Source organism: Solanum dulcamara, chromosome 7 (genome assembly GCF_947179165.1).
Source record: "Solanum dulcamara chromosome 7, daSolDulc1.2, whole genome shotgun sequence".
Classification (NCBI taxonomy): Eukaryota; Viridiplantae; Streptophyta; class Magnoliopsida; order Solanales; family Solanaceae; genus Solanum; species Solanum dulcamara.
Window position 1 is genome coordinate 5,744,647 of NC_077243.1, and position 13,680 is coordinate 5,758,326.

Consider the following 13,680-nt stretch of genomic DNA (forward strand, 5'->3'; position numbering starts at 1 on the left):
ATATATCACAAAAAGAACTAGTCATTAAATTTATCTAATAGAAAAATAATCATTCACTCAAAAAGTTTAATCATTATCAATATCAAATGAATCTAAATTTATAACATATAAAAAAAGGAAATGAAATATACATAAAGCTTATACTTTATAGGTAGAGAACACAAAAACGGATAAAAAATGAATCTTTACATCAAGGAGATTGAGAGGTTCTTCACCGAAAGACGGAGGATAAGCTTAATCCCATAATCTTTGAGCTCATCCTCAAAATCCTTTTTGGGAAGTGTTTTAATTCCAGAAGTACAACAAGAAGTTGTTTCTTTTCTCACTTAGTGTACAATATTTTTATTGGGGCTCAAATGAATTTGGACTATGAAAAGTTTTAATTTGAGAGTAAAACACTTCTTAATAAAGGCGAGTCCTGCTCAAGACTCGAACTTGTCATTTCCAATTAAGGATGAAGAAATTCTAACTTCTATCCATCACAAACCTTATTAACAAAAAAATAACTTCCACTAACAGTAAAAAAATTCAACATATCACCAAATATATAAGAGAAAGTAAAAACCTACTTAGATAATTACATGACTGATATCAAACAAAGCTACCATGTCATAATAAGCCCAGCATATCATCGAAGAGGAATAAAAATTTGCATTCACACCAATATCTATAGAAAAGCTAAATATTAGGTTATCTAAGTAAATTAAGTTAATATTAGGTTATGTGGAAGAAATACAAGATAAAGTTACGTACAATATGCTCTTACGGTTGTGCCCTTTCTCAAACCCTGCTTTAATGCATCAAGTTGCATTTTTTTTAGTACCTATATGAATTGTGATGGGATATATATGATTCATCTATTGTTAACTAGAGGTCCCAAATTTGAGCCTAGGTATGAATTTGTTGATTTGCTAGAAGTGATTTTCTACGTGAATCTAAATTAGTCGAAAATTCAATACGAAATATCATACATTGAATGAAAACAAAATCAATTACAACTTATAATTTATTCTAAATTTTATTAGAATTGTTTTAATTAGAAGAATGATAAATTTCTATAATAACGAATAATCACGTTTAATATGCCATTGAAATGTATTGATTTAATACTCTTTCAATATTAGACTACACTTTATGCAATGAAAGTAAAAAATTTCCCGCTAATGTAAGACATTAAATACTCTTCCAATATTAGACATTTCAAAAATAGAAAAAGACGTCTACTCAAGTGCTCCAAGTTCAATGTTTCAGGGACAAAACAGTCCAATCAGTGTCTCAAAAAGATCCATTGAACTTTTTGAAACAAAATTTTGATGTCTTTCTGCACTTCTGCACAGAAATAGCATTACCATATTAAGCAACACTACACGAGAAAAGCACAAACACCCTAAAAAAAAGTCGTGAATTTCAAACCCAAAATTTGAGAAAAAACGCAATTAATGTGAGTGAATCCAGTGGAGATTACAAGTTTTGGATGGTTCTTGACGTCAGTCAAACACAAACCCCACTTATATATAGTCAGCATTTGCTGTGTCTGAGGTTGCATTTTCTTCCTAGAGTGTTATTTATTTTTGGGGTTCTTGAAAGGGCAAATTGATACAAGCTTCTTGGGGTTTTGAGACTGAGAGGGAATGCTGTTGTGAAAATGACTGATTCTTCTTCACAGAAAGAAATTGAGGATGGGCTAAAAGATTGTGGGATTAGCCTCAGCAACCTTCCTCCTTCTACTGAAGAGCTCATCAGTCTTCTTGATGTAAAGATTCAATTTTTATCTTTCTCATGTTCTTTACATATAAATCACTAGTTTTATCTGTTTGTATTTTTGCCTCTTTTTCTGCCCTATTATTTTAGATTGATTTTATCTTGATAACAATAAGAACTTTTTAGAGGAAGGGTTGTTTGTTACAGGAATCTGATGCATAGTTTTCCTTATGTATCAGGATGATTTTTTATCTCCAGATAGAAGCTTTTTGTTCTTAACCTTGTAAATGACATGTTGTTGAATCAGAATTGGAGGAATGGAAGTAGCAAATGTAGTTATGTATCAGGATGATTCTTTTATCTCCAAATAGAAGCTTTTTGTTCTTAACCTAGTAAATGACATTGTGTTGAATCAGAATTGGAAGAATGGAAGTGGAAAATATAGTTTTGGTGTAATGATTTTGGAATTAAAATGAAAAGGACTATACATGAATTCCACCATAGAGCAATTTCTCCATGTTCGCAAATTAAATCTTTATTGACTGGGTTTGTAATTTCTTGAAGCTGTTTGCTCGTTTTCAGTAATTTATGCTGCAAGCTGACTCCCTTACATTTCTTGTGTCTTTTAGAAAGTAGAATATCTGTTGATAAAGGTAGATCAAGCCCCTACCGATTCAATGAAAGATGCCCTTCTACCAGTAATGAAAGCTGTGGTCAGAAGTGAACTTTTAAAGCACACTGATGCGGATGTCAAAGTTTCTGTCGTATCCTGTCTCAATGAGATTTCTAGAATATCTGCTCCGCAGCAGCCTTATGACGATGAACTAATGAAGGTATCCAAGATATAACATTCTAGTTCGTTGTTCTATTTTCCTAATACACACACACACACAAGAGAGAGAGAGAGAGAGAGCCACACGAACTAGATTGCTAATGCCACTTGCTCAAACTTTATATCCATTACCATTTGTTTTTCACACACTTGTATTGAAAAATCTCAGGAAATCTTCCAGCTTACTGTAAGGGTATTTGAAGAGCTGTCTCATTCAGGCCGCCGTTATCATAAGGCTGTGAATATACTTGAAACTGTGGCAGAAGTCAAGGCCTGTATGATGTTGCTGGACCTTGAATGTGATGCATTAGTTATAGAGATATTCCAGATGTTTCTCAGGATCATCAGGTAACTTAGCAAATATCCTTCTGGCAACAAGTTTCTTGGTTTTTCCCATCTTTCTTGGCTGCTATATAGAGTGGTTTTATTCTTTCAAGCAATGAATTTAATGTCCTTCAGAATAACTTAGCAAATGTTCCTCAGGATCATCGTTAAGCTTATATTTGGTTAGTGTTCGTCAGGAGTGTTTTTGCTCTGGTTTCAAATTTGTATGTTTGTGTAAGGATACGCGAGATGTTGAGAACTTCTGCTGTTAGAGAAACATTAATTCCCTTACAAAAATATGATTTAGTATTGAAATGACAATAACCTGAATAAAGTGGAATAGATACAAAATTATATAGTCGACTCCAGCTAATACGGGATTGAGGTGCAGGTGATTAGTTAATATTATGATGGGACACTGAAGTGTGCTGCTTCTGTGTCAAGAGTGAGCAGCAGGCTCGTTGATGTAATTCAAGTGGTTCTGGTTTATCTTATCTATTTATGCACAATGCAATTACCATTTGGTATTCATTTCGGTGTTGACTAGCTCAAAGGTGTGGTGCACGGACATAAACTTTAAATTGTCCACTTAGCTATTCTTGATACTTAAGTTCTTGTACATATTTGTTTGACACATTTATGCGTGTTGGATTGTTTGACATCATACAACCATGCCATTTTCCCCTGGCAAATGATTATAAGGTTATCATGTATAAGTTTCCTCTGATGAATGCTTATGTTTGATGCTGTATTTTTTTCAAGGCTCGACCATCCTAATGTTGTATTCACAAGCATGGAAGTAATCATGACTCTGCTCATTGAAGAAAGTGATGAAATCAATATGGAGCTTCTTCAGCCCCTTCTTGATAGTCTCAGAAAGAAAAATCAGGCAAGAGACCTCATCCTATTGATCTTCTGTTAATCATGTTTCTTTAGTTCTTTACTTTATCTTATATACTGTACAGATCTGGTCACCTATCTCGTCAAAGTTGGGAGAGAAGGTCCTGAAAGAATGTGCTTCCACCGTTAGACCTTGTATTCTAGAAGCCCTCAAGTCAAGAAGCATGAATCTTGATGATTATGCTGAAATTGTAGCCTCAATATGCAATAAAAAGCCTGAGGGAGAACAAATGGTGTGTCCTACTCATGACATCTTTTTGTATGCAACTGTTCTTTGCTTTCTCTTGAGGTGTTGAATGAAACGTTTTTAAAATGATCCTTTTTGCTAAATAATGTAGCTTCAGTGTCATGTCTTTTTTACTACTAATTGAGTTGCTACTGATTATAAAAGTGCTCCTTATAAGTAAAAGAATATATTGGATTACTTTTCCTGTTTTGCTAACATTAGTTTTATGGTCAGACGGAAAATGAAAATGTGACTGATGCTGTGTACCCTGAAAAAGTTGGTCCATCTGCTGCTGTTATCTGTGAGACACTGCTGGAGGATGGGCCGCCTTCAAATAATAATGGCACCTCTTCAAAAACATTACAGCATTGCAGTCAGATGGAGCAGCTAAAGAATACTGGTGTTAGCAGTGGCAGTCATGGCTGCCGGTATAGGGCTAAGAAGAAAGATAGCAGGGAAAATAAGGATGTTCTGCAATCTCATGATAATAGAAATGAATGTAAGGTCACATCATGTAGCAAAAGAAAACCACGTCAGAGCTCAAGGAAGAGAGGGTCTGATTCGAAAGGTGATGTGGACACCACTTCTGGTCTTAACATTGTAAAAAGAGAAGGAAACCTTACTGATGCTGAGGAGTCATCAGTGCAACAAATTGATGAAAAGAAACAGAAGAAAGAGATTCAAGATATAGAAGAATCAGGAGATGAGGTTAACAGGAGAACTTCTTGGAAGTTGTATCTCTATATCTGTGCTTATAATTTTTTTCAAGAACAAATTTGACAATCACTTTTCTTTTTTACTTCTCCCTTTGTGCTTGTGGGTTTTATAGGAGATTAAACTATCATTTGGGGATGAAAATCTCTCCAGCCAACTTGCCAAGACAAAGCGCCGGAGGAAGGTTACCATGAGAAAGGATCAGGTACTAATATAGCACTTTTTGAAGTAAACTGTAACCCTTGTTTCCATATCTGCAAAATTTGCAGAGTTTTCTTGTATTCACGTAGTATTGTTGAAATGTAGTGTGTTTCCAAATTCTATGACTTCATTGCTTTTTCAAAGGAATCATATCACAGTATGAATAAGTTATAAGTTGCTTTATCCTCCTTGAATTCGGAGAAAACGCTATGCTTACCTCTTTTTAATAGAGTTCAAAGGACTGAATCTAGTTTTGGTTTAGGCCCTATTGCTTTCAATTTATCTGTTGTCTAAGGGTGTTTTCATGTCTGAAGAGCTTATGGTTCTTAATTGTTTCATTCAGGATTCTAAAAGGCGTCGCTTCACCAAAAATCATGGAGATGAAATAGTTGGTTCCAGAATAAGAGTTTGGTGGCCATTGGACGAAACGTAAGTTCTACAGAATGATGTGTCAGGACTGTCACACTATTGTAAATTTGTTGTACTAATTACAGATCCACTCTCATCCCGGCACTTTTCATCCTTGATTACTTCTATTGTTAAGTTTATCATCTATAAAATTGGCTTGCCTGCTAGGCTGTCAGCCAATAGTCTGCTTCATTCCTTTGACTTGTGGAGTATCAGATCACATCTTCAATTCCTTTTACTAAATTGACTTTTATCGTGTCTTCAATATGGAAGAAAGAAGTCTAGCTAAAAAAGTGATAGATCTCGTAGAATCCCTCTAAGAATAGCAAGGGATTTCTTTTGGTATCCTGTTAATACTTTTGCCTGCACCTTCTTGGTACTATATTAATAGTACACTTACCATCTCTCTGTCCAAAAAAACAAAAAAAAAAAGAAAGAAGTCTAGCTAAAGTTTTTGATTTTAAATTTCCCTTTGCAGGTTCTATGAGGGTGCAATTTCTACATTTGATCCTGTGAAAAAGATGCATGAGGTAGTGACGTTATTATCAAGCTTCGTGTGCTGTTTTAAAATTAATCTCTCTACAGTTTTCTTCCCAGTATATTATATAAGTTTCACTTTGCAATGCTCTGATATTTGCACTTAATGATGACAAGAACATATACACCATTTCCAAGTCTCAAAAAGTTCTTCATCAGTAGTCAGTGTGAATCCATTTTCCTTCTCAACATAACTTGAGACAAACTCCAAATATTATATTTGTTAATTAATCTCCTACAATTTCCAAAATATCTGCAAGTCCAGTTGATTCCATCTTCCTGCTAAGTAATGTTGAGGTTAACTATTTACCAAGGTTGGCTCCATCTTCCTGTTAAGTAGAGGCAAAGCTATTTTCCAAACCAATATTATCACTGCAACAAAAGTCCCTTTTACCTATTGGTATGACCTTACACAGCCTAAAAGACCTCTTTCTCGAAGACTGTCGTCGTGTTAAAACTGCAGAAAAGGGAAATATATCCTGAGAGTACAGTAGTGATTTTAGCTGAAGTTTTTAGTTGACTGATGCTATTTGCTGTTTTTCCTTTTGAGATCGCATATGATGATGGTGAAACGGAAACCTTGAATCTGAACGAGGAGGTGTTTGAGATTCTTGAAGACAATCCATCTGACAAGGTACTTTGCCCATTTGATACTGTGTTATCTTAACAATTTCAAGTTATCGTTGGCATACATCTTTGTGATATGATTTTGGATGCATGTGCAGAAACATGAAGCAGATCTTCAATGCAATGCTGTTTCATCTGTTCCGTAAGTATTGATTTCCAATTATTTTTTTTGTACATATCCTACAACTCTACAGTCTTGACTGTCGTGTTTGCTTCTACCTGCTACTTTTATGTAAGAGATTGTATTTTGCATCACCTTGATACGCCAATACTATTGTCGGGATATGATATGGTTGTTGGTTGATGAACTTGAGCAGATCCATGAAGAAGAAAGCAAAAAGAACCTCAATAAAAAAGGAACCCCGAGTCTCGTCATCCAAAAGGTTGTTCTTTTGTTGTTGTACACTTTTCCCTGTAATACTGCTCTCTGAACTGAATGTTCCGAGGGTTTTGACAAGCATGTTTTCTGTTTTCAGGTCTAAAAAAAATCCCCAAAAGTGTGACATTGGGTCCATGGATATTCCAATTCCAGATAAGATGAGTGCTGCTGCTGATGTTGGTTGTGAAACAAGCAGTGGGAAAAAAGACCTTGTGGACAAGGAAGATAAAGATATGACACCGAAGCAGAGATCCAAGACTTGCAAAGTTGCCTTACAGAGCTCACTGACACCTGAAGACCATCCATCTGACAAGGTCCTTTCCGCATCTGATATTGTGTGATCTCTTAACATGTTTTGAAATTATAATTGGCATTATATATCTTTGTGAAACAATTCTTTTGGTGCAATATGTACAGAAGCATGAGACAGATCTTCAAAGCAATGATGTTTCAGCTGTTCTGTAAGTATTGATTTCTAAATTTCCTTGTAACCTTGGACTTAATCCTAATTCTTTACATGTTCTTGACTGTTCATCTTTCGTGTTTTTCACTACTATTGTTTTGACATGATATGGTTATTGATTAATGAACTTGAGCAGATCCATTAAGAAGAAAGGAAAACGAACCTCCACAATAAAAAGGGAACCTGGAGTCTCCTCATGCAAAAGGTTGTTCTTTTGTTGTTGCCACTTTTCTCTGTAGTATTGCTCTTTAACTGAATGTTCTGAAGGTTTTGACAAGCAGGTTTTCTAATTCAGGTCCAAAAAAAATCCCCAAAAGAGTGACATTGGCTCCATGGATATTCCAATTCCAGATATTATGAATGATACTGATGACGTTGGTTGTGAAACGAGCGGTGAGAAAAAAGAACTTGTGCACAAGGAAGATAACGATATCACACAGAAACAGAGATCCAAGACTTCCAAAGTTGCATTAGAGAGGTCATTGACTCTTGAAGTCCATCCATCTGACAAGGTCCTTTCTCCATCTGATACTGTGTTATCTTTTTAAAATATTTCAAATTATCTTTGCCATTATATATCTTTATTCTTTTGGATGCAATATGTACAGAAGCATGAAGAAAATCTTCAAAGCAATGATGCTTCATCTGTTCCGTAAGTATTGATTTCTATATTCCTTGTAACCTTGGACATAATCCTAGATCTTTACATGTTCTTGAATGTCATCTTTTGTGTTTACTTCGACCTACTAGTTTTATGTTAAAGATTGTTTTTCACATCACCTTGATATGTCACTACTATTGTTTTGACATGATATGGTTTTTTGTTGATGAACTTGAGCAGATGCATGAAAAAGAAAGCAAAAAGAGCCCCCTCAACAAAAAAGGAACCTGGAGTCTCGTCATCCAAAAGGTTCTTTTGTTGTTGTACATTTTTGCCTGTAGTGTTGCTTTCTGAACTGAATGTTCTGGCAGTTTTGACAAGATGGTTTTCTATCTTCAGGTCTAAAAGAAAACCCCAAAAGAGTGGCGTTGAATCCCTGGATATTCCAATTCCAGATAAGATGAATGATGCTGCTGGTGTTGGTTGCGAAACAAGCAGTGGGATAAAAGAACTTGTGGACAAGGAAGATAACGATATCATACAGAAGCAGAGATCCAAGACTTGCAAGGTTGCCTTAGGGAGCTCATTGACGCTTGAAGTGCACCCATCTGACAAGGTCCTTTTCTCCATCTGATACTGTGTTATCTCTTAACATATTTTCAAATTATCATTGATATTATGTACCATTCTGATATGGTTCATTTTTTGGATGCAATATGTACAGAAGCATGAAACAGATCTTCAAAGCAATGATGTTTCATCTTCTCTGTAAGTATTGATTTCTAAATTTCCTTGTTACCTTGGACATATCCTAGTTCTTTACATGTTCTTGACTGTTGTTTTTCATGTTTATTTCTACCTACTACTTTTATGTTGGATATTGTATTTCTCATCACCTTGATATGCCACTACTATTGTTTTTATATGGTATGGTTATTCGTTGAACTTGAGCAGATCCACGAAGAAGAAAGCAACAAGAACCTCCTCAGTAAAAAAGGAGCACAGAGTATCTTCATCCAAAAGGTTATTTTTTTGGTTGTTGTACACTTTTACCCCGCAGTAGTGCTCTCTGAACTGAATGTTCTAAGAGTTTTGACGAGTAAGTTTTCTGTCTTCAGGTCTAAAAGAAAAGCCGAAAAGAGTGACAATGAGTCCCTGTATATTCCAATTCCAGATAAGATGACTGATGCATCTGATGTTGGTTGTGAAATGAGCTCTTCATCCAAAAGGTTATTTTTTTGGTTGTTGTACACTTTTACCCCGCAGTAGTGCTCTCTGAACTGAATGTTCTAAGAGTTTTGACGAGTAAGTTTTCTGTCTTCAGGTCTAAAAGAAAAGCCGAAAAGAGTGACAATGAGTCCCTGGATATTCCAATTCCAGATAAGATGACTGATGCATCTGATGTTGGTTGTGAAATGAGCTCTTCATCCAAAAGGTTATTTTTTTGGTTGTTGTACACTTTTACCCCGCAGTAGTGCTCTCTGAACTGAATGTTCTAAGAGTTTTGACGAGTAAGTTTTCTGTCTTCAGGTCTAAAAGAAAAGCCGAAAAGAGTGACAATGAGTCCCTGGATATTCCAATTCCAGATAAGATGACTGATGCATCTGATGTTGGTTGTGAAATGAGCTCTTCATCCAAAAGGTTATTTTTTTGGTTGTTGTACACTTTTACCCCGCAGTAGTGCTCTCTGAACTGAATGTTCTAAGAGTTTTGACGAGTAAGTTTTCTGTCTTCAGGTCTAAAAGAAAAGCCGAAAAGAGTGACAATGAGTCCCTGGATATTCCAATTCCAGATAAGATGACTGATGCATCTGATGTTGGTTGTGAAATGAGCAGTGGGAAAAAACAACTTGTGGACAATGAAGATGAAATGATCACAGAAGCAGAGTCCAAGACCTTAGAAGTTGCCTTAGAGAGCTCATTGACACCAGTGCACTCGCAACATTGTCAAAACAATGGAAGCTAAAATATGAAGATGTTAAAAGTTTTGTTTGGGAAAAAGTTAGTAGTCATTATTGTTACTAGTTCAAATTTGAAAGCTTTGTATCATTATTGAATCCCATAGTTCTTCTAACTTTGAAAGCTATAAGATCCTTAGTTGGTCAAAGCAGTTTATTTGAATGTACTGCTGGAGGATTCCATCTCAACTAAGCTCATGGTGTTGCATTCGCCTTTTAAGGGCTTGAGAATGAATATCCAACTGCTTCTTGCTGCTATTTATTTGTTTTCCCTTATGCAATTTTGATTTGTTTTGAGAGTTGTTTTCATTTCTCTCTTTGTTGTGTTGTGAACTTTTTGAGTTCATAACAAAGCAACTGTATTAATGTCACTTGATATGTGAACAAGGATTCAAGTCCTTTGCTTGATAAAATGGATCTCCATGAAGCAAGGAGATGTGAATTTTTCAATATGGTGAGTAGAGCAGTGGAATTCTTTGGCCCAAAAGTTGTATCTAGTAAGTGGAGTGTAGTATGTACGTGCTAAAGGTTGCAGCTAGTAAGTGGAGTGAAGTATGTATATCAGGCTGAGGTCAGACTCAAGTCATACATACGTAATAGTTTCTTTTTTCAATGAAATTTTTTGATGTGGCGCCTTTAGGAAACTTCTATAAACCAACCCCATCTAGAATGATTCTAGAACTTGTCAAATTAATTAAACTAGGAAGCTCTGCAAGTTAAAAAGAAAAGACAAAATGAAAGAGTTGTCATTTGTCAGTTGTAGGTTGAGAGCTATGCTTTCCCATACAAATTATTATACTCCCCCATTTCAATTTATTCATCTTGCTTTTTTTTAATGTGTTTAGTACGAAAGAAAATAATTTTCTAAAAAATATTTTCTTGAAAAATAAGTGGATTTTTTTATTTATTTTTTAGTGTGGTAAGTAAGCAAGAAAATACTATCTCTAAAAGCATATATATGTTATCTAGCAAAACACTATGAGGCGAGATGTGATCAAAGTAGGTGTTCAAGGATTGCGGTGGGGGGGGGGGGAGGAGGGAGAATTGAGTGGGTGGAGGAAACAATAAACCCTGAATGCCACTTATACAATTTGTTTTCCCTACTTCCATTGAGAAAGTAATTTTTCTCATTTTTAAGTAATTTATTTTTCTAGAGAAAGAATTTTCCAAACATTTTGACCAACCATAGAAAAATTGAAAAACATTTTCCTCCATACTAAACACAATATTTTCCTAAAAGAACACTATCTCCTTTTTTTGGGCAACTCGTTAATTCTAACTTTCTACGTAACATATTTAAGAGACCACAAGATTAAAAGACATTTTGGTACATTAATTAATTTAAGATCATAAAATTTTAAAGCCTTTTTTATTTTTTAAACTTTGTGGCAAGTTAAAATTAGACAACTAAATTAAAACGTAGAGAGTAGTAAGTAATTTGTAGCCTCATTATAGGTTGTGCTACTGCTAAGAGGACAAAAGGCTTTGCAATTGGATAAAATATAAAGAAGTAAATACATGAAAAAGTTAACAAGAACTCAACATTATATATATATATATATAAAATCATTTTTTGCCAAAAAGAATTTAGATAAATTCCTTGACTTTATCTAACTACGCCCCGTATTTAATCGTTGCGGCATTTTAATTTGATGATGTTATTTCTGGTTGAGGCGTAGTGCTCACCTACTGAAAATCTCAAGTATACTTCTGCTAAAACTCCTAGCCTGCAATAAATAAGTAAAGACTTAAATTACTTTATTAATTTATTTATTTTTGCGGATTTGGTATTCGATTGAAACTCAACTAAATTTGGATATCTATGTGAAAGTTTTATATTAATGGTAAAACGTTTGTTAATAAATATGACTCCGTATATAGAGATGCTCAAATCTAACCTTTGATTAATGTTGAAGAAATAGTTACCACTCCGTCACAGATCTGATTGGTTATATTACCTTATTTATAAACTACTACATTTTTTTTAAAAAAATAATCATAAATGTTAATATATGTCGGGCACATCACCCTATACCTAATTTATTTAATTAGATTATAAATAAGAGAAAACCTTTTAAATTTGTGCAATTCATTAATCTGTCTTTGCGTCTTCGACTTTTCTATGCCAAACTCTTACCACATTGTTATAAACAAATAATGATAATCGGTTGAGGTTTATAATAACAATAACAATATAATTAGAAAACAGAAGTATGGTTTCTATTTTAAGTTCAAACTGGACCAAACAACATCTGCTTGCTGATGTTTATTTTTGCTATTGTTTCTTGACAATTTGCATTGACTATAAATATGTCAATGATCGAATATTTTAGACTTAAATATAATGAAATTATAATGTCGAGGATGCATACTGTAGTAATTAATTACTTTTTTTTAATAGCCAGTATCCATCTAGACCAACTTTGATATTGATAATTACTCCAAGAAGTTCAACTTGCACCTTATAATTATCGACGAGTAAATATTAGGTTTTCAAATTTAAATTAATTCTAATTAGCTATATATACACATACAACTGTATTCTCACAAAGTGGATCTGAAAGGAATAAAATGTAAGCAAATCTTATATCTATTTTAAAGGTAAGATAAGATACACATTAAATAACGATATTCAAATAATCTAAAATAACACATTAAATAACGATATTCAAATAATCTAAAATACTTACTCCGAAAATTTTACCTAATATATATAGTGTTATGGATCTAACACCTGAAAAGCAAAGGAGGCTAATGATTTTACGTTAGTTGTTATCGTTAAAAAACTGATCTGTTAAGGTATGAAATTAATGAGTCTAAAAGACTCATAAAGTATGAGGTCTTATGTGTAGATATTGAATTGTAATTTATAGTTTAATAATAGACTAAATTAGAAATATGTAGATATTCAATTGATAATTTTTAGTTTAATAATAGACTAAATTAGAAATATAAACTTTTTCTATTATAAATGATAATGTTACGATAGTCAAATCAGATGTAGGTTTTGTTTTTGATATCCAATCGTTAGAACGAAAAAGTGGCTTGTCAAAGACTATGATTTTCGTCTTTAAAATTTTGATTCCAACTTGGGATACATCTCACCTAGGACCAACATATTATAAAAAATAGAAAATAATTATCTTAATTAATTTGTCCACAAAACGACATAAATAACTTTTATAAGAATCGAACGTTCTTTTACTAACCACTTGAGATATCATTGTTTTTAGAATTGGGATACTAAGGTTATTATATTCATATGAGAGTTGCATGATTCTATCATATAATATGGATCATAATAAATTGTTTTGTATAAAAGGATAACTACTATGCATCTATACTTGATTATACATTTATACTTGATTAATTAAAACCTCTAAATTAGTTCAAACTTAATTGTCAGATCCCATAACTTATGATGCGTCTACAACTAAATTCCTCAATATTTTAGAGAACGATATCCCCATTCGATCCTAATAACTGATCTCTAATTAGAAAGAGAAGTTTTTTTTGTGTTTTCTTTATAACTAGTAAGAGAAGTGAAACCTAAACACATAAGTTTTTATTTGAGGAACTTACTTTTAACCTTCCGAACTCAAAATATTGATTCTATAGTCAAATCTCTCTATATAACAAATATTTTTCATAATAGTAATATTTAATTATAGTGATTAAAGTTTTTTTTGAAATTAATTTTTATATTATATGTTATATATTTATATGATATGTTCTATGTAATAGCATTTCATTATAATAGTTAAAAAAGTGTCATTATAGAGAGATTATTTGACTGTAATAGAAATTAAA

General features: G+C 33.5%; 1 protein-coding gene across 2 annotated transcripts; it reads left to right on the forward strand.

Annotated features, from left to right (window-relative positions):
* The first annotated feature begins 1,278 nt into the window (after window positions 1-1,278).
* Window positions 1,279-10,128, forward strand: LOC129895564 (sister chromatid cohesion protein PDS5 homolog D-like). Of its 2 annotated transcripts, XM_055971289.1 has the most exons (25): window positions 1,282-1,753; window positions 2,331-2,534; window positions 2,703-2,881; window positions 3,620-3,746; window positions 3,823-3,990; window positions 4,218-4,691; window positions 4,813-4,902; window positions 5,242-5,327; window positions 5,785-5,836; window positions 6,394-6,477; window positions 6,569-6,612; window positions 6,788-6,853; window positions 6,947-7,163; window positions 7,267-7,310; window positions 7,449-7,517; window positions 7,608-7,824; window positions 7,921-7,964; window positions 8,154-8,222; window positions 8,313-8,529; window positions 8,638-8,681; window positions 8,868-8,936; window positions 9,032-9,142; window positions 9,238-9,348; window positions 9,444-9,554; window positions 9,650-10,128. In XM_055971289.1, the coding sequence occupies exons 1-25, from the start codon at window positions 1,646-1,648 to the stop codon at window positions 9,876-9,878; spliced, it is 3,234 nt and encodes a 1,077-aa protein (XP_055827264.1). In that variant the 5' UTR covers window positions 1,282-1,645; the 3' UTR covers window positions 9,879-10,128. The 2 variants fall into 2 exon arrangements, with proteins under 2 accessions (XP_055827265.1, XP_055827264.1); XM_055971290.1 differs by lacking the exon at window positions 9,032-9,142 and having other exon boundaries at window positions 1,279-1,753.
* The last annotated feature ends 3,552 nt before the right edge of the window (window positions 10,129-13,680 follow it).